Source organism: Haliotis rubra, unplaced genomic scaffold (assembly GCF_003918875.1).
Source record: "Haliotis rubra isolate DU_JTF1 unplaced genomic scaffold, ASM391887v1 Scf53, whole genome shotgun sequence".
Taxonomy (NCBI): domain Eukaryota; kingdom Metazoa; phylum Mollusca; class Gastropoda; order Lepetellida; family Haliotidae; genus Haliotis; species Haliotis rubra.
This window is the reverse complement of record NW_025767224.1, coordinates 1,812,656-1,835,841: the sequence shown is the minus strand read 5'-3', so window position 1 is coordinate 1,835,841 and position 23,186 is coordinate 1,812,656. Positions and strand designations below refer to the sequence as shown.

Here is a 23,186-nt window from a genome sequence, read left to right as displayed (position 1 = left end):
ACAGAAGAGCTTCATTCTCAACATGAATTAATAGCCTTGACATTGACTGACTGAGTAGATACTTTAATGGCGGTCCCTCTGATGTATATGGAGATATGTATGATGAGGTCTATTCTGACGAAGATTAGCGAGCTAGAGGCAAAGAGTGTTTGTTCATGGTCACCAGAAAGTACCTTGAAGATGCCTTAAGTGAAGGTAGACAAAATGTACAATACAATATGTCCATACAGCCCCCTGCCTACCTAACATCGTCCATGAGACAGCTGTACAGCTTCAGCATGCTGGACGTCAGATGCATGGCGTGACATGGCAGGATGTGGCGGCAGTACTTGGTCACGAAGTTCAGGCTCGGCGGCAGGATCCACTCAAACAACATCTGCAAATCAAACAACTTCACTGACCCAGTGGATATGTAGTCCTACTTTAGTAACATTTATCCTTTACATTTTATTTGGTATTTTTTAATATTTACAAATTACCGGTAATCATTCCAAAGCCAAACTGTACCATGGTAGTGAGACTGAAATCATTACCACACCTTTATTGTTTCCCTTTGCTCTGGTGTCAAATTCTCTGGTAAGCTCTTGAGCATCCAGGATTTGATGAGAGGCTCCCAGCTGAGCTGCAGGGGGTCCATGTAGATCATACCACACCTGGCAGGTACAGGAACAATCACATACAGGTGTGCCAGACAGGAACTACTACTGAATCAACTTCAGACAAAATATCACAGATCTTTTATGTTACATGATGACTTTTCAGGAACTGTAATTAAGTAAGTGATGATCTGCATGAAATAAATTCATGCAATATCATAAAATTTGGTGATCCATGATATCTATTCAAATCTCATGTTATAGATGCTGTTGAAAGATCCAGCTACCATTAGTGAAAACTCAGTTCCAAGATATTGGATACTGAAAAGACAAATGCTTGATGAATCTGTTCAGATCTGTAACCAGCTTTCAAAGACAGACTAGACTTGGGCTTAGTTTACTCCATGCAATATAAATAAGTAATTTTGTCTGCTTACACATGCCTAGCTGAGACATTATGAAGATTACGAACTAGACTGTGCACAGTCCCCACTACATGACACAGTCCCCCACCCTGCATCTTGTCTCACCTGCTGACGGTGGCGGGGGAAGCCTGCTCCAGGTCCTGCGGCTCGAAGATCATGTTCTGTTTGTTGCTCATCTGAATGATCTCACCACTCATCAGGCAGAGCTGCAGACAAAGTTAGTGTGGTGTTGACATGAAGTACACACATTCAGATGGAGGTCAAAACAGACTTTAAGCCATGAACAATTCTTTGTTACAGTTATGCCAGAGAAATGAATATCCGAAGATATCTATACATAAATTCATCTTAGCAAGAGTTGAATTATCAGTGAAGCTGTTGATAGTGCCTGCGTGCCTTCAAAACATTGTTACAGATATGATTATCAATGAAGAGATTTTTCCTATTATTTAAGCAACATTATTTTTTGCTCAATTGTGAAAAAACTATGGTGATAATACTCCAGTCAGGCCCAGCTCACTTTCTTGTTGTCATCCAGCACCGTGTTCATGTTCTCTATCCACACAGCATCAACTGGGCCATCAAAGATGATCCATCTACGATCCTGGGAAGTACTCGATGCATGCTCTCGGAATGTGTTGGCTAGTATACCTGAGCATAAAAACTGTTACCATGACAACACTTTAAGGTATTGTGGTGCATGACGATCTGCTTTAGTTACAAACTAATCTACTGAAAGGTTGATGTACAGTTTTACATTAGTACCTATCATCTAGAGTCTTCTATTAAATCAGGGATACTCTACAACAGGGATAGGTCACTCGCTTGTTTCTTTACCATTTGTACTAATTAACGTGTGCCTCGTCATGCTCCAACGCACACAGTGACTTGGTTCGGTCCCTAGCTTAAATGAATGAATGAATGAATGAATTAAGAGCAAGAATTTTATGTGAATGAATGAAAGAAATTAAGAAAAAGAACAAAAGAAAAAGAACATATGTGAATGAATGAAAGAATAAATGATACACCACGGCCATCCCTCCCCAAACATGTTAAAGAACATAAAACTATCGGGTAGAACACAAATGTTAACATCAGCTGTCCTTTTCAAAAAAAAAAAAATTACTTTGAGACATGTTTTACATTAGTAACTAATTCAAATATCTTATTGCATGTGTGGAATGACATGGGCATTGACAGAATGTTAATTGACACTGTCACAGACCCCTCAAGGTGTATGTGAAAGATGTTTTAGAACAATAACTAGAAACACTCAAACAACGCCTGTAGTATTGCAATGGCAGATCGGGCGATATGTCATATTTTTCACACGCCTCAAATACACACTAACAATTTTTTTAAATTATAAAACTATTACTATTACTTGCAGACACCTTTCACGTGATGGTATATTCCCTCATTAAAATTAAAGGTATATGTGAAAGATGTTTTGAACACTAACTAGAAACACTCAAACAACGCCTCTGTAGTATTTCAATGGCAGATCGGGTGATATGTCATATTTTCACACACCTCAAATACACTAACAATGTTTTTAAATTATAAAACTATCACTATTACTTGCAAACACCTTTCACCTGATGGTATATTCCCTCATAAAAATTGAAGGTGTATGTGAAAGATGTTTTTGAACACTAACTAGAAACACTCAAACAACGCTCTGCAGTATTTCAACGCAGATCGTGATATGTCATATTTTTCACACACCTCAAATACACACTAACAATTTTTTTTTAAATTATAAAACTATTACTATTACTTGCAAACACCTTTCACCTGATGGTATATTCCCCTCATAAAAATTGAAGGTGTATGTGAAAGATGTTTTTGAACACTAACTAGAAACACTCAAACAACGCCCTGTAGTATTTCAATGGCAGATCGGCGATATGTCATATTTTTCACACACCTCAAATACACCCTAGCAAAATTTTTTAGTTATAAAACTATCACTATTACTTGCAAACACCTTTCAACTAAAGGTATATTTCCCTTCTAAAAATTAAACGAATATGTGAAAGAAGTTTTTAGCGATATAATTTAGTCTTTCTTCGCTGTGTACTGAGAATTGAAGCCAGTGAGCTACAACATGCCCACTTGAAACTTTACTACAAAGCTACTGTACTTATACTGACACTAATAACAATTATTTGACTTGAAATGAAGTGACAGAATAGGTAACTTATCTTCTACATGTAGGTTTTCAGTTGTCACAACACTCAGCATTATGTAATCAGCTGTTGAAAATAAACCGGGCTCAATCTTAAAACTACGCTGCCGCCATATTGGCTACACTTAGAGTCTTCTATTAAATTAGCAAAAGGAAACATAAGAGACAGATCAAGGAAAATTATCAATAATGATGCAATTAATCATAGCATGACCCTCTGTCTGTTCGTATGCCAGAGAGAGGCAGGGGCACCTGTCACTGCTTACCGTCTGTCCACTCATGTGACACGGGGTCAAAGCGGCCGTACAGCTGACCCATGGTGACAGCCTTGGGGTTGATGACACTGTGCTGAACCTACCCAACATACAACACTGGACATCACCACACTGGACATCACCACTGAATCTTCAAATCTTCAAACTGATTAAACAGTGACGCATGAAAAGAATTATTGGCAACCTTTTTCTTTCTTGAAAGTTTATTTAATTATATTGTGATAAAGGAAACACCAAAGACTCACTTCCCATTGCCTTTGAAAGAAACACATGTTTTTCAATTTTCCAGATCTGCTGCTAATGGTATTCATCACTATGTTACAAGACATAATAGTATCATATCAATTTGTATCATAATAGTAAGATATAAAGAGAGACTGACAGCATTAATCAGCAGACCAAGATTCCACAAGACGGGGATGTTACTTCATCATCAAGATGCACCACTCACCCTGTCCTCCTCCATAAGCCCCTGGTCGTGAAGGTCTCCAAGGCTGTCTGCCAGAGTTTTGAATGCTGATGTCTTGCCCCCAATCGGGTCTCCCACAATCATCAGGCCATGCCGCACTAGGATCATGTCGTAGATCTGGGCAGTAAGAATATACATTCACATACATGTACAAAGTACAAGGAAATGGGATGATATTTATGCTTCTGTGAACATTACCTCCCTCATATCATTAGCCGCCATACTACCAGTACCATCTATACTATCAGATTCACTGCTGATATTGGTCTGTCCTCGGATCCTTTTCTACTGAAGTGTTTGGGACATGGTTGGACATAAACAAGTCACTGATCTTGACCACCCAATCCACTAAATAAGCAATATTAAACTGGAGTAATAGATTATATTTTACTTTGGGTGCCTCCAACCATAAGGAGAGAAAACAGAAACCAACTGACCTGGATGATCTTCTCCACAAACCAAGGCACAGGCTGCAGGTTCCGCTTCTCCATGTTGCTGATCAGGGCTTCCTCCAGGTTCTGGTAGTCAGGCTTCGGAAGCTGCACACCGGGGAACAGGTCTGAGATGATCCCCTCGAACAGGGGGATGTCATGTGACAGGAACTGCAACAGAGGGTTACAGGTAAATACTGACCTTTGACGGCAAACATCCATCAGCGAATTAATTCAGTGAGGGTTGTAACAGGGTTCATTGATTTGATTTCATACCAAGTGTCCCAGCAGTAACAAAGGATACTTCCAAACGTTAAACATTCATTCAAACAGTTTCTAACTACAGTTATAAGATACTTCTAAAACCTACTGGAAGCAATCTGAAAAATCTGATCCAGCATGTTGTGTCACAGAAGACTACTATATATTCACATTGACTTGATTCTGTTCTACTTTGTCCCTTCTGATATCAGTAACTAAACAACTTTACATTATGAATGCTACAAGGTTCAGAAGCATTGTTTTATCAGTCTTACAAAGACCGACAGAATGTTGGATCTCACCTTTGGCAGGTTAACATCATTGATGGATCGGAGCACCAGCACGTCCTCCCTTTGGTCCGGGTACTTCAGCTTCAAGTTTCCAGCCGCGGTCAGCACCGACTTGACCGCTCTCATACCGTAGTCATAGTGGTGCTGGGAAGACAACTGAGCAAACACAGAGTGAGTGAGTGGGTTGCAGTGGGTTAATAAAGCTGTTCTTGTCATCTGGAGGTCAGTGGAAAATTTGAACAAACTTCCTTACTACATCAATAGCATAATATATGAAATATGTTTGCTATGTCATGGAACAGAAGATGGCCACCAAAATTTGAGCAGTTCAACAATATATCAGTGAAGAAAACCTTGTGGACAACTTTGCCAGCTTTGAACTTTGAGTCCACTGTTTGACCTACCTGTTCTGAACACAGCCTATATGTTGCTACAATCTTGGTGGCCAGACTCCGTGCCTCCACAAAGCCCATGGAGTAGAGAGAGATCTCGCCAATCATGCCGTAGTCTGGCACCATCATGGCTACTGTTCGAAATAGCACCTGCAAGACAAGCAACAAACATCTTACTCCTGAGAACAAGAAGACTGAACTGTGAATTGTACAAACCCAGCCTTATAGTATCTGAAGCCAACTGGAGTTTGTCTGGAAACTTGTACCGCCCACTCACCCTGGGACTCACCATGAGGTTCTCGGGATACTCTACTTTGCCTGGGGAACCTAGAACTCACCTTGAGGTTATCTGGAAGCTCTGCTCTGCCTGCATACCCTGGGTTCATAGTGATGAAGATGGTACATGTTGGGTCCAGGGAGATCTCTGTACCCTCAAACACAAACATCTTCTTCTGTTCTGCTATTGCACGCTGAATCGTCTGTACTTGTTGGGCTATCACTGACAGTACCTATACAACAGTGGCTCGTTAATGACTGACAACAGTTTAACTTCTAGGTTCACATATCAGCATCAGTCAAAAAGAATAACCTTCAAACTCAAACCAACCCCTACTTTAGAAAGGTTTTATCAATACCTAACGTGGTCCATGCCTCCAACCACTACCTTATGACAGGCTTACATTTCTCTTGATCAATGAATACATCTTTAACATAATCCCCAAGGACTCATACGTATTAACTGTAATCAATCACCATGTCCTACAAACATTTATTGTGAGATTTTATGGTTGCTTCAACTGGATGACTTTACCTCCAGTTCAATTCTGTTGAATTCATCAAAACAGGCCCATGCTCCTGACTGTGCCAGACCCTTGAAGAATTTGCCCATAGCCTTGTAGTCCAGCCCATCGGAACAGTTGAACACCACACACTGTGAAGATAGGACATACATGTGCACTCACACCACTACAGTGTGTGTCTACAGTCTCATTAACATCAGACACGCTCATACAGCTTTAATGTGATGTCACCTTGGCGAAGGTAAGGGCAGGTGAACCCTGAGCTAGCTTTGTGAAGTGAAGTTTTCATGTTGCTCAGTCCCAAAACAAAACTATGTACAACAATATAATGGTAAGGCGTCATTACCTTGACTTCAGATCCCTGCATTTACTTAACCTTACTTTACATTACACAAAAATCAGATAAGCTTGTCTGAATGCTTTGCTCCCTAATATTGAGGATTCAGAGCATCACCACTGACTGGCTGATTGGAAAATTCCACTGATGCTGCATATATGAAGGCATCGTCAAATCAACATGCATGAGCTATTGTATCAGAGTAAAACATTGGATCATAATGGGCTGATCTGCAAAAAGAAATCAACTCAACACATTCGTTACTGATTGACCAGTGCAACATGATTGTATCAATTACCATATCAGGCTTTACAAACTTCATAATACAGTGCACTCTGTCTAATTCGGACCGGCTTGAGATCGACTAAAATGTCCGAGTTGGACAGCAGTCCGAGGTACACAGATTTTAATAATTTTAATGAAGTTATCTCCCTTTGACGAGCATACGATTGTGCATGAAACACATATTACATGAATACGTATAAAGACGAAACACTGACAAAGTACAAAATAGATATAGATTGATTGCTTATTTGGTATTTGTCGGCCAAGTCTTTCTGTAAAATCTTTGGAATAGCTTCAGAATCATTGATTAGATTTATCTTGGTTACAAGTGACATTTCAGTACGAGGGCGTTTTCGTGGTCGCTCAGACATTTTGACCTGATTTGATATCACACTGAATCTGAAGACCTCTTAAATGCATAGTTACATTGACTCTGAGTTTACATGATCATCAATTAGTGTTAATTGCATCACAGGTAAATAAGCGTTTACAGCTAGACCAAGCGGTCTTGGCCAAGCGGACTTCCTGCTAAGTAAATAAGACAAAATACACAAACCAATCAACGGATTGTTTATGCAAGGTTTATTGGCCTAGCGGACTTCCTGCTCAGTCCGAATTATAAAGCAATGTTTTTACGTGTAACTACCTGATCGGGCTGACACTTTGGTCCGAAATCCAAAATAATGAGAGTCCGAGATACAGAGCTTTTTCATTATGACAACAAAGAAGGATTACGTCGGGACTGTAAGTTCAGTCCTGTTTATACAGCAATCCGAGAAAGACAGTCCGAGTTTGACAGAGTGCACAACAAAAAGGAGAACTATCAACTGGAAACAGCTCCTTCTAGCTACCTGTTTAGCGACAGCCTTTGCGAGGTCTTTCGAGGTCTCTGTCTTCCCTGTGCCAGCAGGACCTTCAGGAGCACCCCCCAGGTTCAGCAGCAGCGCCCCCATCAGAGTCCTGGACCACAACCACATGTCAGGGTGGGGACACAACCATTACACAAGGGGTCACATCCTCCACTTACAGTGATAGAAGTTGTGGATGTTATTCTTTCTTATTTGAGAAATATAAATACTGAGTTTTCAATGTCAAGCTTGCCAGTAATTTAATAATTTGTAAGGCCTCATATTTTAAATTTAGCAGTTAATCTACAGGAAACCTAGCTCTTCATGTAAACACAGAATGTGTATCAGTTTTAATTTGGTACCATTGATCAACCAATCTGAATTAAGTAACTTCTAACTGTAGAATTGTGGTTAATCTTTTGGACATTTTTTACAGTCAGAGGCCATAGGTACGCTTGATGTCCAGATAAATTTTGTTAATTCACGTTGCAGAGTACATTTTCCATTTATATGGAATACATTCACAGTTTTGGCTTGTTTATAAACATATTTTTGTAGCTTGAAAGTAAAGATGTTTATGTCTCACCTGTAGCACCTGTCTGTAAGAGGAGTGATAACGAGGCGACCTGAGTTACCCAGGTACTCATAGGCGTAGGCCACGGTCGTTGTGATCATCCTCACCATGGCAACCCGATCCTCATAGTAGTAGCGGAGCTGGCTGATCCAGGAGAAGTCCTGGTGACTCTGGGTGTTGATCTCGTACAGTTTCGCAACAGTGTCTCGAGCTGCCGTAGTTTATAGTATTTATATGAGCTGAGAGGTCAACACGACATGGGGAACACTAAGGTAATCACTGCCTGTATCAATGTGGGTTTGAACATGGGTCTGTGGAAATCCTAGCCAAAACCTTAGCCACTGGGATACCCTACTGACACTCATTAAACAATGTCAGGCAGTATATTTCTGGGTATGCAAGTATTTTGTAAAAATGCTGTTGGAAAACTAATGTAAATCACTTTTTGTTGTGTTTCAAAAGGTAAAATTGTTCTTACTCCTCTATCTGAGAACTTACATAGTTTTAGCTGGAGGGATCAGAGACTGGCACAATTTGTTAAAATGAGTTTTCACTTTCCATAAGTAAATACATTTTCTTAAATCTCTAAATTAACTTCGTATATTGTTTTCGAGATGAAATGATCTTACCGTGCACATCAATAACGATGAGTGCTCCCAGAGTGATCCGAGCCATCTTTGACAGTTTACCTCCGGACCATCTGGACAATCTCATCCACCTGCTTGTTGCTCTTGTCCAGGTACTCCTTGAGGTGGTTGTCCTGGATAGCCTGGAGGAAGAACTCACATGCTCAGCAGTCTAATACTTCTTAAAACATTCTGGTTTTCTTGATAATATTTACTTGTGTTTTGTATGCTATGAATATTTGACTCACCTTAGTCACCTCCGCTGTCCAGTGAACTTGTCCAGCAGCCAGTACAATCTGTCCAGGATACTGGAGAACCCATTCCTTCCTAGGGATGTTGGGGTATGACAGAACAGCTTTAGTCATCTCTTCCTTGAGACTGAGTTTCATTACCTCCTCCACCTGTTTGGACATTGTGTGTTAGTGAGTGAGTGAGTTTAACACAGCTTTGAACTGTTTTATCAAATGTGTCTGTTTGATGTGTGAGATAAGAACTGAGTCGGATGTGATGGAGCTCTTAGAACGTTAACAGTTTGATGTAACTCACAAACAAGGTATGATCATTTCAAACCCAGAAACAGAATCCGCTATTTGAACCTAATAAGACAATTGTGCCCCTTCAGACAAAACCTAAAAGATCATATCGATGTTACTATGAAGCAAATTGGAAAGTTTAACTGACTGACTATTCACTTTGGTGTCCCTGCTTGCCAGCACATGGAACCAACACTAAGAAATGATAACTAGCGTGCCTCAAGACACCATCTGGGATGTCCAAACAAAACAAAGGGAGATAACCTGTAACAGCCATCGCTCCACCAGACCGTGTGCATCGGCAGGGATAATCTTGCGAGGGAAGTCCACTTTCTCCTTCTCTGCAGACTCCATGGCAACAATGACCTTCTCAAGGTTGAAGGTCAGTTGAGCAATACCCTCAAAGCACTTCTTGAGATGAGGCTGAACACGAAGAGGATCTTTGGTTTCAGACAAAATTTCCAGGAGCTCATCATTTGATAGGAAGAAGAATCTGTAATTATCAGGAATACAGTGGAGTTAGATTGAATATATAAAGTGAGTACACTGTGGTTGGGGCCTTCACTGAACCAATATACATAAGATAACATGTGGTAAGGTCCTAGATCACATTACATTTTGATGAACTTTTCATCCATCTTGTACAAGGCATATAATATATATTTCAATTCCAGATCTTTTTAGGGTCTTTGTAGGAACTTGGGGACAATTTACTTATGCCTTAATACCTTTCAATAAGCACTAAGATCAATTAAATAGCTGTATCCTTTAAAGTATCTTCAAATAGCTCCCAGATAAGGGTTGGAATCAAGCAAATATAAACTTAAGCTGGTTTCTTTCGTGTCAGATACAAAACCATTGAACTACTAGTTGGGAACCTGTTTTAGACCTGTGTTTGACAGTTCCTACCTTGGGAAGAACAGTCTCTTTTTCTCCAAATAGTCATTGAGACCTTTCTGGATGTCATCAAGCATGGACTGGAAAACAGGGATCTTGTAATCACTGGAGTGCATACCACAATGTCATACCATACAATGTTATCCAATAGGTGTCAATATTCCCAGTATATTTCCCACCTTAATCATCAGATTACTTGTATCACACAAGCCTTTTCACAAATATTTTCAAATTATTTGATGCAAAGTTCATCAGGTTATCATTATCAAAACAGATGTTTGTTTTCAAAAACAGTTATCAAAAATTAATTAGATAGAGATAGGTTTCACTGGCCATAGCCTGAAATATATTAACAGTAAGAAGCTGAAAGGTGTTACCTCCTTGGAGACCTAAATATCACACCATTTCAGGCCCCAGGATGTTGTTGACTCACCTCCGAGTGCTGCAGTTTCTCCAGCATCTGGTCCTGCGACACGACCACTAGTGCCCGAGTGTTCTTGACTGCATTTGCCATGATGGTTTGCCTGTTGAGGCATCAATGTAAACAAGGTCAAATACCCGCTTGTGTGCATTTAATGTGTGCATTAATTTTTTCTTACTTTCATCGCTTCATGACACTGATGAATGATCGAATTTCATTGGTAAATGTTACTGAATTTGAACCAGTAAATGAGCAATATGATTTTAGAACCATTTAAAGAATAATTCACACATGCTGACCATGGCAGTAAAAATGAAAGCAGAATAGATTTATCTCTTCACTTGTCGGATTTTCATTCATCCATTTGTTCATTCATTCATTCAGCATTTTCATCATTACCCAGCAACTATACCCACCTCTCATAGAGGCAGAAGGCACATGTTTTACATTTATTGTGTTGTCTACATTGTTGAAGTTGTCGTCAAGTAGAAACAACACAACACCAAATACAGCAAACAGTGAAAACATCCTGACTACAGGGCCTCTGCAAGAACACACATGATGTTGGATGTAAGTTCACAGTTCAAGCAGACTGTCCACCCTCCTTCTACACCTGGTCACCTACCAGTGGTCATCCACCTCCTCAAACATCTTGCCCTCCACTGGAATCTGGTTCCGGATATCCTGGGAGCCAAATATTGGTTCCAGGTACAGCCATGCTGACTGAACCTTCAGCCATGAATCCCAATATGTCTCGCATTCGATGCTAAAATGACACAAAATATTCACATTTGAGCACTTCTAACTGTTACAGTTATGTCAAATATCCATAGAGATCTCTCTGATACTATTTTCAGCTTTTTTACAGATTAAACCATGAGATCCATTACATGTCTAACAGTCTGTCAACATGTGATAAGTATCTTGACAGTCACTGGATACATTATCATAATCTTAATGACTGACAGTTGAAAGTTGCCCAAACAGCCATTAAAGCCTCCGTTTTAATTCTTGATTACGTAAGTGGTATTGTTTTAAATATTTAACTCTGTGAAAAATGGAGATTAAATGAGTGTCTGTCAGATATCATTTACCTTGCCACTTGTTTCAAAACACTTATGTTTTTTTAAATGAGTTGATAGTTGAAATGTGTTGAGTTACGTGACAGGTACAAGTGTATGTACACACAAGTGTGATATATCATATATCTGCCTACCAGTTTGTGGTCCCACTCGTTCACCTCCAACTCGAATGGACCAATGAATGGTGATCCCTTCATGGTGGTTGTCTTGACGATATGGTCATCAAGAAGCACCTGGATCTCATCAAAGGCAGACAGGATGCTGATGCCGGTGTCCTTGTACGCCACAAAGTTGAAGTGGACGGCCTCCCACTCGGTCTTCATCTTAGACAGAGCCTAGGGACAAAGTCACACAGTGAGTAAATGAGTGAGTCATTTGGGTACCATACCACTATTGATGTACTTGGAGACAACATTATTTATGATCACAACTATTGTTTGATTTATAGCCTTGACTCAACAATATTTCAGATATATGACTGTGCTGTGTAATTGGACCAGACAAAGCAGTGATTGAGCGAGTGAGTGAGTTTAGATTTACGTAGGTTTTGGCAATATTCCAGTAATATCATGGCAGATGGCACCAGAAAAGTGCTTCACACATTGTAATATAGGATATGATATTTAATATAGGATATTTATATAGCGCACATATCCAGGCAACTAGTGCATGCTCAAGGCGCTGGTATTTTTTCCCTTGATTATTGGATGTCAATCTCAATGGCACATCGTATTATCAATCTCAACACCCTGGGGAGTATACAACTCTTGCAGCCACTAGGAGCACCGAGTTATTGTGGCTTTCTCATCCTAACGAGGTACCCATTCACAGCTGGGTGGACTGGGACACATAGTCACAGTACTTTGTCCAAGTTCACTGCACGTTGCTGTACCCACAACTAGGTGTTTGCATGTATTCATGTGGCCACCATCTGGTCATATACCAACGGATTCGTGGGTTCTTTTAAGTGCACAAGGTTATGTACTGTACACTAGGGGTTGTGACAACACTGAAAGAGTTGACACAAAGTTGACTCCAAGGTTTTTACACCCGGTCAAAGATGGGCTCGATCCGGACACCTCAACTTCACTGGATCACTAGCCTGGTGCCTTAGCCAGCTCGCCCACCGCGCCCCCATGTACCCATGTGGGGAATTGAACCCGGGCATTCGGTGTAACAAGCGAACGGATGTTTGAGTGCCACCCATGAGAGATCAGTTTATATCATTGTATATATAATACTTGCATATTTACACCCTCCACCCACTCTGCCAAGCGAGGGTTGATGCTACCCACCTTCTCCAGTGCGAACTCCTTGCTGGCCTGTGAACTGATGTCCATCAACTCATCCAGGTACTTCTCCAGCCCCATCTGCAGCACCTCCAGGAGCGGGGTCTGCTCATTCGGGGTCATGTTGAACCCAACCTGCAACACGGAGATATATGGAATCTGTTCATGTACATAGGGACAAAACAGTGGACAAAATATTTCCACATCAGGTTTTGTTTACAAAACATTATTGGTCACTAGTACAAATAATACAAGATTATCTCACCTTCTCATTCATCATGTCACAGTGTCTCTCCTTTACAAGACAATCTCACCTTCTCATTCATTACATCCCAGTGTCTCTCTTTTACAAGACAATGTCACTTTCTCATTCATCACGCCCAAGTGTCTCTCCTTCAGAAGACCATCTCATATCTTCTCATTCATCATGGCTCAAAGTCTCTCCTTTACAAGACAATCTCACTTTCTCATTCATCACATCCCAGTGTCTCTCCTTTACAAGACAATCTCACTTTCTCATTCATCACATCCCAGTGTCTCTCCTTTACAAGACTATCTCACCTTCTCATCCATCACATCCCAGTGTCTCTCCTTTACAAGACTATCTCACCTTCTCATTCATCATGTCCCAGTGTCTGGCCTTGATGCCAGGATTACACAGAGCATTGATGAGAGGCATGTTGATCTTGAACTTCTCTAGTTTGGCCTTGATGGTGGCAGATGCCTTGAGGCAGCTGCGGCGGTACTCGGGACTGGAGAACGTCTTGGTCAGCTTGTAGGCCGTACGACACAGGTTCTGAACCTATACAGCAAGATTCAAGTACAGTTTCTGTAGGTTGTATACTGAATCACAATTGTGATTGAAAAAGATTCAGTCTCTTGCATGCGTTCATCCATTTTTACAGTTGTTTAAATGTTTTAATGCTTAAAGCAGAATCTAAAAGTTGAATATTTTTAAGCTTGTTGTAATATGTAAAGAACATGTAAGTTATTTTAAAATTAATTATTATGATCTTTCAAACTACTAAAAAAGTCATCAAAATGCCAGAATAGCTCTTCTCTTTAACTTCTGTGGGTACCTTCATCCCTTAAGTATGAGAATGGTAATGTTCAGTTTAAAGTTAACTGTAATTAATCCGTGTCACATGGTTTCAGTCTCCAACAGCCATACCTCTTCCTCCACGACCTCAGCATTGACCTCCAGGATCGGCCCATTCATCCACTTGTCGTGTTCACCATGGAAGGTCACGGCAGTGGACCACAGCTTGTCAAACGGTTCCTTGGCTGTGGAGATCTCCAGGATCTCATCATATTGTGTCTGATGCTCAAACCCTAGCATCACTTCCTCACGATTTATGTTTAGTTTCTGAAAATAGCGTAAACAATGAAAATTTATAATACGCTATCAGAAAACACATCTGGAAACAAAAGGAACTCTACACGCCGACTGTCGTCAATTTTGTGCGAAGGTATTGAAGTTACTGGGACTGTTAACGTTACCATGGTGATACACATGCATATGGTTGTAGGGTTGACATATGAAGAATTATTGTCAGGTCTTTGCATGTGAAGAATCGAATCTTTTTATATTAGGAGTACAACTCTTGGTATGCAAAGAATAATACTCCTGCTATGTGAAAAATAAAACTCTTTGTATGTGAGGAATACAATTCTTTGCATGTGAGTCACATGAGACCCACTTATGATCAAACTGAAGTACTGACACACGGGCACTGTGTGGCAGACATTCATATATGTCCCTACCGTCTGTTTGAAAGTCTCCAGTCGGATGGCGATCTCGTCCAGCTCTGCCTTGTACTGCTTGGCTTCAGACATCCGGTCTCGGGTGGAGAAGGCTCCGACCTTGCGGGCCACGTCTGCCAACTCGACAGCGAACTTCTTCTTCTTGTCCCTGAGTTTGGACACAGCCATGTCATGTTCCCTCTGCAGCTTGTTCTCTCTGGCAGACAAACAAAGGTGGGTCAGTCAGTAGGGGGGTTGTTGGGTGGGTGGCGGGGAGGATGGGTGTGATGATATATGGTGTTGTTGTTAGATGGGTGTGGTGTTGATTGGAGGTTGGATTGGTGAGCGTGTTTGTTTGTGTGGTGGGACTGTTGTTGGGTGAGAGGATGGGTGTGTTGTTGCATGGAGTGGGTGTGGTGTTGTTTGGAGGATGGATGTGTCAATGTGTTCATTTGTGTGGTGGGGCTGTTCTTGGGTTGGTGGGTTTGTTCTTTGTTAAGTGGGTGTATTGATGGGTGGATGGGTTGAATGGTGGGTGGGTGAGTGAGTGAGTGAGAGGGGATGTTGTTGGATGTGTTTGTTCAGTGTGAGGATGGGTGAATGTGTTGTTGTTTGGGTGTGATGTTACGTGAATGTGTTGTTGTGTGGGTGTGATGTTAGGTGGATGTGTTCTGTCCTTGTTGGCTGTTGGTGTTTTGGGCAGGTGAACTGAAATAAATTCTTGTTATAACTACTGTTTCTTACGTGTTTCTCACAATGGGCATGATTCTGTCTGGCCAAGTGAACGTGTTGTTATTGATGATGATGTCATTGGAAGGGATCATCCCATATTCCATCAGAAACATCAGGTTACCAGCAGCAACCTCAAGTTTGTCCTGAAATAGAAGAAGCATTCTATTATGTTCAATAAACAGTTTCCCCTATTCTGCAACATCTGTCAATGTTAATATTTACTAAAATAAGGCTCTCAAAGTACGTCTGACAGGTTCCTCTGAGAGAGACCCACCTTGAGCTCTAATAGTTCCCCAACTTTGAGGTTCTCCACATAGTCTATGAGTCTGACAAGCTCCTCTGTGTTGGTGGCCTGCTGGGCGCTGCTTTTTTTGACGATCTGGTCGTATTGTTTACAGATTCCACGGTTGAAGTTAAGGCTGGTTGTGATTATTTTATTCACCATAATGTCAATCAAAGAGCGAGCACGGTCAATCAGCCACTGAAAAATGTGAAATAAGTGAGTTACTGAGTTTTAATGTAAAGACACATTGACATTATCATTAGTGATAGCGGTAATGATATGAGCTCTGCATTTTCACACATTAGGTGCAGCAAATAAGTCCTACTCCAAATATTGGGAATACGATAAAACATTGATTTTATCAAGAGTAATTACTTGCTCCATATATCCCCCATTCTGACATACATGTGGAGGGTTTTATCTGGTGTCAGTAGTGAGTATAGCATCATGTTGGTTAAGCTACACTACAGCATTATCAAAGCAGGGGGGGAAAGGCTTCACACATTGTACACATATTGGGAGTGTGAATGAGTACAGTTCTATGCCACTTCTAGCAATATTCCTACAATATCATGGCGGGGAACACCAGAAACAGTCTTCATCATATTGTATGCATGAGAGGCCTTTGGCATAACCACTATTGGGAACTTAACACCTGATTTACAGCTGATTGAGTGAATGCTGTAACCACAATTCTAACATACTACCAGGTTGTATGCAAGTTCTTACTGGTTGTACCTAGCTATTTCCTTATTGGTATAATGCTGTCTGGTATAATGACAATCTAAAGGTCAAGGCCATCCTTGACATACGTCCCTACCAACAGTCAGGACAACTTATTGCCAGATGATGCAACAAGTCAAGTTTTTGATACACATGTTAAGTTGAAAGAAAATGTAGATTAAACATTTAAGTATTGTTTTCTTTCCTGTAAATTCCATAACCTTCCTAGCCAGATTGTTATCTTTATATACTTATCCTACCATTTTTAAACAGGTAAGAGAGTGAGTAAGTATGGTTAGCAATATTCCAGCAATATCACAGTGGAGGACACCAGAAATGGGCTTCACACATTGTACCCATGTGCATGACGAGCGAACACTTTATTAGGCAACTCCACAACCCCTTAAACATGTAAGTACCAATGTATACTTCGCAATAAAAGGACATATCCTTTCGTATAGCTGTAGACAACCTCTCAGGACAAATTATTCAATAACAGGAAAGAAGGGACAGCAAGTAGCCCGGAAATGTTGTCTCGAACACTTGATTGTCATCTGTAAAAGTTTCACACATTCGTTCTACTGTCAGGTTCCTGTAAAGTAGACCACTGTGTCCGTCTGCTCCAGCTTACCTTGTTGATGTGGGTGCAGTTGAGGAGGAAGAGGTGCATTGGGATAAGGACTGGCAGCGACCCAATCTCAGACGCCATCTTCTTGAGCTTCTCTATCTCCCGCACGTACTCACGCAGTGAGTGGTCACGACTCACAAACTTGTTGGTGAAAGTGTTGGCATTGGTCGAGAGAAGGTACTTGTACGGCTCATATGTGGACTTGTACCTTGGAAACATACAATGAGTTTCATTGAACATGACTTTGAAGGAAATCCTTAGATGTTAAAATCAACAGCACTGGTACTGTTCTGAAAAGTCAAGCAACATAACCAGGCTAAAGATGGGATGTAAAACCTGCCTGAAGGGATACAATAGTGAAACCAGTTAATCTGCCATAATGGATTCTCTGTTATGTGTGTTAGCTGCAAAGGTTTTTTTGGTTGCAAACCTGAGTCCCATTTTTATACTACTGGAGATCCAATAGCACAAAGACTAGCACTCTTCATACATGATAAATTGTGACACAGTTGTACAGCCCAGATTACATTGTGGTATGGAGTACTGTGCTTGTGGATCTGACGTTTTTCAGAAAGAGTGAGTGAAGGAGTTGGGCTTAACGCCACTTTTAACAGTATTCAAATTTTATTATAATTATTAGGTCATGGCATGTGGGTGTAATGTGGGAGGAACTCCTGAAGTGACACAGGTCTGTTATGAGTTTGGGATTCTGAAGCAACTCTGCAGAGCTCAGGTTTAACAGGGCCACCCAACTGTTCTTCCAGATAATATCATTATACTCAGCACCATTCTCCAGACCAGGCAAGTGTTGTGAGATGTACCCCAGGTCAGTGTGTGCCAACAGGTTCATCATTTATCACAGAATCATTCTTGACTTACTTAATCGGACCATGACTATTTGCCATGACCACCTTGCGGATTCGAGCTTTGGCAGCTTCAACCAATTCCTCGCCATCTTTTACAGTACTAATGAACTTGACTTCAAGGTCGTCCACTGCATGGAAGAGCAGATGTTCGATGTGTTTCAGGTCGGTGACGCTGGCCACCATGGTGTCAATAATGAAGCAGAAAAAGTCACAGATGTTGGGAAAGACAGGCTTAAAAGACAGTTCCCCTGCCTCCAAGCTCTCTTCCTGCAAGAGAAATTCAAAGGCATTAGAAATATTCCAAGACAACTTTTGTGAAAGAAAAACTGTCATATTTCATATTTACTGTTGAGAAACAGTTTCTCTGCATACAAAACATTCTCCAACAAACAGGGGCCGGAATTCTCATGTGAGCTTGGTGTTGCAAGAATTCAAGTGTTTTAGACAACCGGGTACCCATGTCCCTATGTTTTCCTATGATTTACAAAAGACTTATAGGTACGGATGGTTTCTTTACATGGCATTACTTTCAAGTATTACTAACATTTATTTCCTAACTAGTTTTCTCACATGATGAATAGTAATAACGTCACATTGTGCAATTTTTTTCCATATCCGTGAAATTCATTAAAACAATTAGATACTTCACAGTTTTTGACAATAATTTCTCTTTTTGTTTTACAGTTAAGCCTATTCTAATTCTCGAAATATTTTGAAAGCAAACTGTTTATTGTGTAGTTTTATTAAAATTCTAAAATTCATTTTTGCATATGGAAAGTACATAAATATCAACTACAACTGACTTATGAAGACAGTTGCCAATGTGTTTCAGTCAGCTGCAACCAATGATGTTCCTTCAGCATGCAGACAGCAAACAGATGCAAACCTCCTGATTGTGCTGAGGCTTAGTGTAAGGCTAAACTTCTCCCATTCAGTCTTGATTGACAATGTAAGTCCAGGGCCACGACAGTCGTAAGCCTATGTTAAATTATGGGAGTTACAATCATCTTAGCGCTACGATCGCTTTGAGGAACAGGGCCCAGGCTAAGCCTGGGATACTGGGGAGGGATGCCTCAATTTCCCTCTGACCAGGGTAACATTCTCAGTCAAGACCATGAACAAAATTTCAGTCCAACGTAAAAACCAACTTTCTGGAATGCACATTATAAATTGATCTACACTGAGTTCCATACAGCTGTAAACTGAACTGACCATGAAGAATGTGACTGGGTGTAGTTTCTGTGGGAGTGCTAGCCCCTTGAAGATGCTGTAGACGCCGTCATAGATGTTGCCATCGGCGTACTCTTCAACAAGGTCGACAAGGTCAGAGATCGAGTTGGCGACACAGCTGCGCAACAAGTTGGACATCAGGGAAGCCACGCTGCCGAAAAAATGGTCCATCTTTTCCATCCTCTCCTCCTGGAACATGATAGACTGCACCATGGACACTGAGAATACAGTACTTTACTGAAATATCAAACAGAGTTAATGTTCTTCTGAATCATCATGTTTCTACACAAGTTGGCATTGTACAGAGCATCTGATACCTCATCCTGATGTGTCACATCAACCAACTGAATCCCCCCAGCATTCTGATGTGTACGGACATTGTCACAACCACCTACCAAATCCTCTGGCATCCAGCCCTCCACCTCATCTCGGTGTGCATCAACGATGTCACAGCACTCCATCAGCCACTCAGCCTTCAGTCTGTTGGCCCCATTTTTACTTGATGTCTGCACGTGCTTCAAGAATCTTTCCATGGTTACAGGCATACACTTCCGCAAACCAGGAATATCTAGGAGTCGGAAATTACCATATCTGTGGACAGAAATATCAAGTAAGAAAATAAATCAAAAACTTGGAAATGCTTAACACCTTCATGTATCATGCTAAAAAATTATGAATTTGCTTGTTATATCGTTTCTAAGACACATTCATCACAAGGAAAGGATACAGTATTGTCCTGGTTATGGCATTAAGAAGATAGTGGAAGGGTGGTCACATGAAGTTTGGTATTGATTACCTCTTCTTACTGTTCCACTGAGGAAACCAGATAAAGGGAAAACGAGTTCAAACTTAACTTAGACACGGTAAAGAAGTTGTTGTCCATGATAGTTTCAATTCTTTGGACTTACAAAACCTTTTTTCCCACAGACTTATTTTGTGTAGAACAGTGTAATATTTTCCTACAAATCTATTAAGTGTGGAAGTGGTGTTATATTTTACTGCAGACTAATCATTTGGATGGGAATGGTATAATCTAATCCTATTTTGGATGCACCTGACATTTTTGCTTTCTTATAGACTTCTTTGAAAGATAACTGTATAGAATTTTCCTTTCCATTCTACTTTGTGGAAGTGTTGTTTTCCAACATAATTGGAAACGGAAACCTATTTTGCTATGGACTTGCTTTATGTGGAAATGGTGTGGTATTTTTCCTGTATATATTCTATGTGGAAATGGTATAGCTTTTCCTACATACTTGAAATTGGAAATGATTTTCATGCTTACCTACTTTGGGAATAATCAAATGGTATTTTCCTAAGTACTTACTTTGTGTGGAAATGGTACAGTATTTTCCTCATGACAGGATGTGTGACGTAGAGTTCATTGCACATGAAGTCCCTCATGGAGTTGACTGTATCGTGCCAGGGGAACCCGTCTCTCCCGGCCAGGTTGGAAGGCTGGAACAGATACAGATACATATATGTACCGTCACTGTCATGATACATAGGTTCTGCTAAGTAAAACAACTAAAACTTGTTCCATGAGGCAATCCCATAATGTCTTCATGTTCTCTCACTGGTTGAGTCCAAGAGAACTTACAGATTGTATGCTGAAAGTGAAACGTCCTTGCAATACACTGTCATTCCAAAGTCAGTACGTTTGGTCTACTTGTCAGTATTTTCAAAGATTACATCTATATATATGAGAATTGTGTTACATACAAGATGTGTTGGTGGACATAACTACCTTGGCAGGCATGGGCACCCCCAGTCTCTCTTGTTCAGTGGCGTCAATGAGTACATAGTCCAGGATGGCTTTCCTAACGGCCAGGCGGTACTCCCCGTCCATCTCCTGTACACAGAATCAGTATCATCTCCTATCAGGGCCCCAGATAAGGGCCGTATCGGCGTATGTATGGATAGAAAATATGCACGATACGGTAGGAAATAACGTAGAAAACGTAGCAGATACGCACCACGGCAATGGTGTACTCTCTTTGAATCATTTACAGATGAATTTATCTGAAAGAGTATTGTTTCATTTTTGTTCATTGACCTGTGTACACAAGAGTAGCAATGTTGTGGTGCATATATGAAATGAAACACATAACTGATACTCCATTAATTTCCATTCAGTACTCTAAATGTACACTTAAGGTTTTCCAGTACTCCTATATTGAACAAATAAGGAGTACATACTCCTGATGTTGAAACATTATCTGGAGCCCTGCTTATGTTACCAAAGTGGGAGGTCTCCAGGATACACAAAACTTGATCTTATAATTTCAGGTGAGCTATCTTCAGCTACTGTTGTATACCATATCACAGTTTGAAACTTGTGACACTGTAGAAGAAACCAAACCTGTGATACAGCATGACCATCATGTACCTAGTCTCTTACAATACCTGATGAACAAAGCACTGATGCCTTTACCTGAGATTTTGTCCTTCTATGCTCATAACTGTATGATCTGAGATTAGTTTGGTCACTAACTGTTGGAATGGAATTCTGAAAGTTTGTGAGTAAATATAACAAGAGTCATGGAATCTGAAACCATGTATGTTAAGTTTCAGCAAGAAATATTCAACAGTTTGGGGAGTTCTGCTGTAGAAATGAGCACTACACTACACCAACTTGTCATCAAGAAAACAAAACTCATCATTAGATATCCCAGTGATAAAAGTTTACCAGTAGACTAATCTCCGCACTCTTCTACCCAGACTTCCATGCGGCAAGCCAGCATAGTATCTCTGCCACAGGCCAGAAAAATGTGACGATTCGTCACATCTTGCACCGTCCATTCAATATAATTTACAAATTTCTCAACTCTTTTATTTTTGACGAGTCTACACAACTAATTAAACATCTTTGATAGAATGGTTTAGTTTCATTGAGAAAATATCCTAAAACATGTAACACTATTTCGATTTGCGTAGCGATCCTTTGTTTACATAGGTTGTATGGCTCCACGTGCTGTCATCGAAGCTGATGGAGAGCAAACGATGCAGCCAGTTTGATATCTAAATATGTACTGTCATAGACCTTACTGTCGCAGTTGTGGAAGAATATATATGTAACAATGTAAAACATTATGAAGAGAGAGCCGACAAGCTTTCGTGAGTCCAGTCTCTTCTTATTATGAATATGCGCGTTTGATTACAAACAAGAGAAAAGTCCGGTCATGTGATATGCAAATTAGCCTGTGGCAGTGATGTTATGTTAAGTCATCGCTGTGCCGGAGTGTGTAATCTGCGTAGTAAGTTTCATCTTTCAATATTCAATGGTTTTGAAGTTTTCTTTGATGGGCATTTTAGTAATGGGGTTTTAAGTTATGCTTTGTTTTCTGGAACTGAGTACTACCCTCATTTTCAGTGTAAGCCTATCTTGTTGTCATGGAAACATCCTCAAACAAGGCTTAAACAGTAACATCTTTAAGGCCAACAACTTCTACTTCATTGTTAACATTATCGTTAAAGTGTGATGTAGATACTCCGGCACTCCTGCTACTCCACTTGCTAAATACAGTAAACCAGAAGTTGTGATCCAGTTGTAAGTTATCTGTCTTTAGTTCTGACAATCTGGAGACAGTGTTCTACAGGTAAAGTCTCACTTGTCTAAACTCCCTTGTGGCTGCAGGTAGGTCTGTCCTCAGTTTGTGGGGTACAAAGCGGTTGACTCCGTCCATGGTTGATTTAGTAATGGGCCCCACCATGGAAGGCTCGATAGCTTTCTCGATCAGCTGGTAGTACCTGGCCACAGACAGGCATGTGTTTTATACACCATGTAACAAACATTTCACTTTATATTATGGGCCTGTAAGCTAATAAACTTATGTAGATACATTATTGTACACATAGCAGGGCACGGAGTCATCCAGTATATGGAATCCTTAATGTGTCTTGTTGCTGATGGATTTTAACCTGTTTGGTCATGTGGACTTCGTGGAGATCCTCAGATC

General features: G+C 40.5%; 1 protein-coding gene across 1 annotated transcript in view; it reads right to left on the bottom strand.

The window, feature by feature from the left end:
- LOC124252955 (dynein axonemal heavy chain 3-like) overlaps positions 1–23,186 on the bottom strand; it is an 81,757-nt gene that overhangs the window by 55,233 nt on the left and 3,338 nt on the right. The window contains 35 exon segments of the mRNA XM_046686655.1: positions 243–376; positions 539–653; positions 1,127–1,227; positions 1,542–1,672; positions 3,479–3,566; positions 3,939–4,073; positions 4,394–4,558; positions 4,951–5,094; positions 5,343–5,480; positions 5,669–5,839; positions 6,142–6,261; positions 7,604–7,712; positions 8,187–8,385; positions 8,804–8,864; positions 8,866–8,943; positions 9,049–9,201; positions 9,598–9,826; positions 10,243–10,310; positions 10,664–10,754; positions 11,277–11,395; positions 11,397–11,417; positions 11,868–12,068; positions 13,029–13,157; positions 13,633–13,824; positions 14,194–14,388; positions 14,787–14,982; positions 15,510–15,640; positions 15,772–15,978; positions 17,135–17,339; positions 18,011–18,264; positions 19,210–19,416; positions 19,623–19,818; positions 20,555–20,685; positions 20,975–21,079; positions 22,839–22,977. Of these exon segments, the coding sequence (XP_046542611.1) occupies positions 243–376; positions 539–653; positions 1,127–1,227; positions 1,542–1,672; positions 3,479–3,566; positions 3,939–4,073; positions 4,394–4,558; positions 4,951–5,094; positions 5,343–5,480; positions 5,669–5,839; positions 6,142–6,261; positions 7,604–7,712; positions 8,187–8,385; positions 8,804–8,864; positions 8,866–8,943; positions 9,049–9,201; positions 9,598–9,826; positions 10,243–10,310; positions 10,664–10,754; positions 11,277–11,395; positions 11,397–11,417; positions 11,868–12,068; positions 13,029–13,157; positions 13,633–13,824; positions 14,194–14,388; positions 14,787–14,982; positions 15,510–15,640; positions 15,772–15,978; positions 17,135–17,339; positions 18,011–18,264; positions 19,210–19,416; positions 19,623–19,818; positions 20,555–20,685; positions 20,975–21,079; positions 22,839–22,977 (5,058 nt within the window).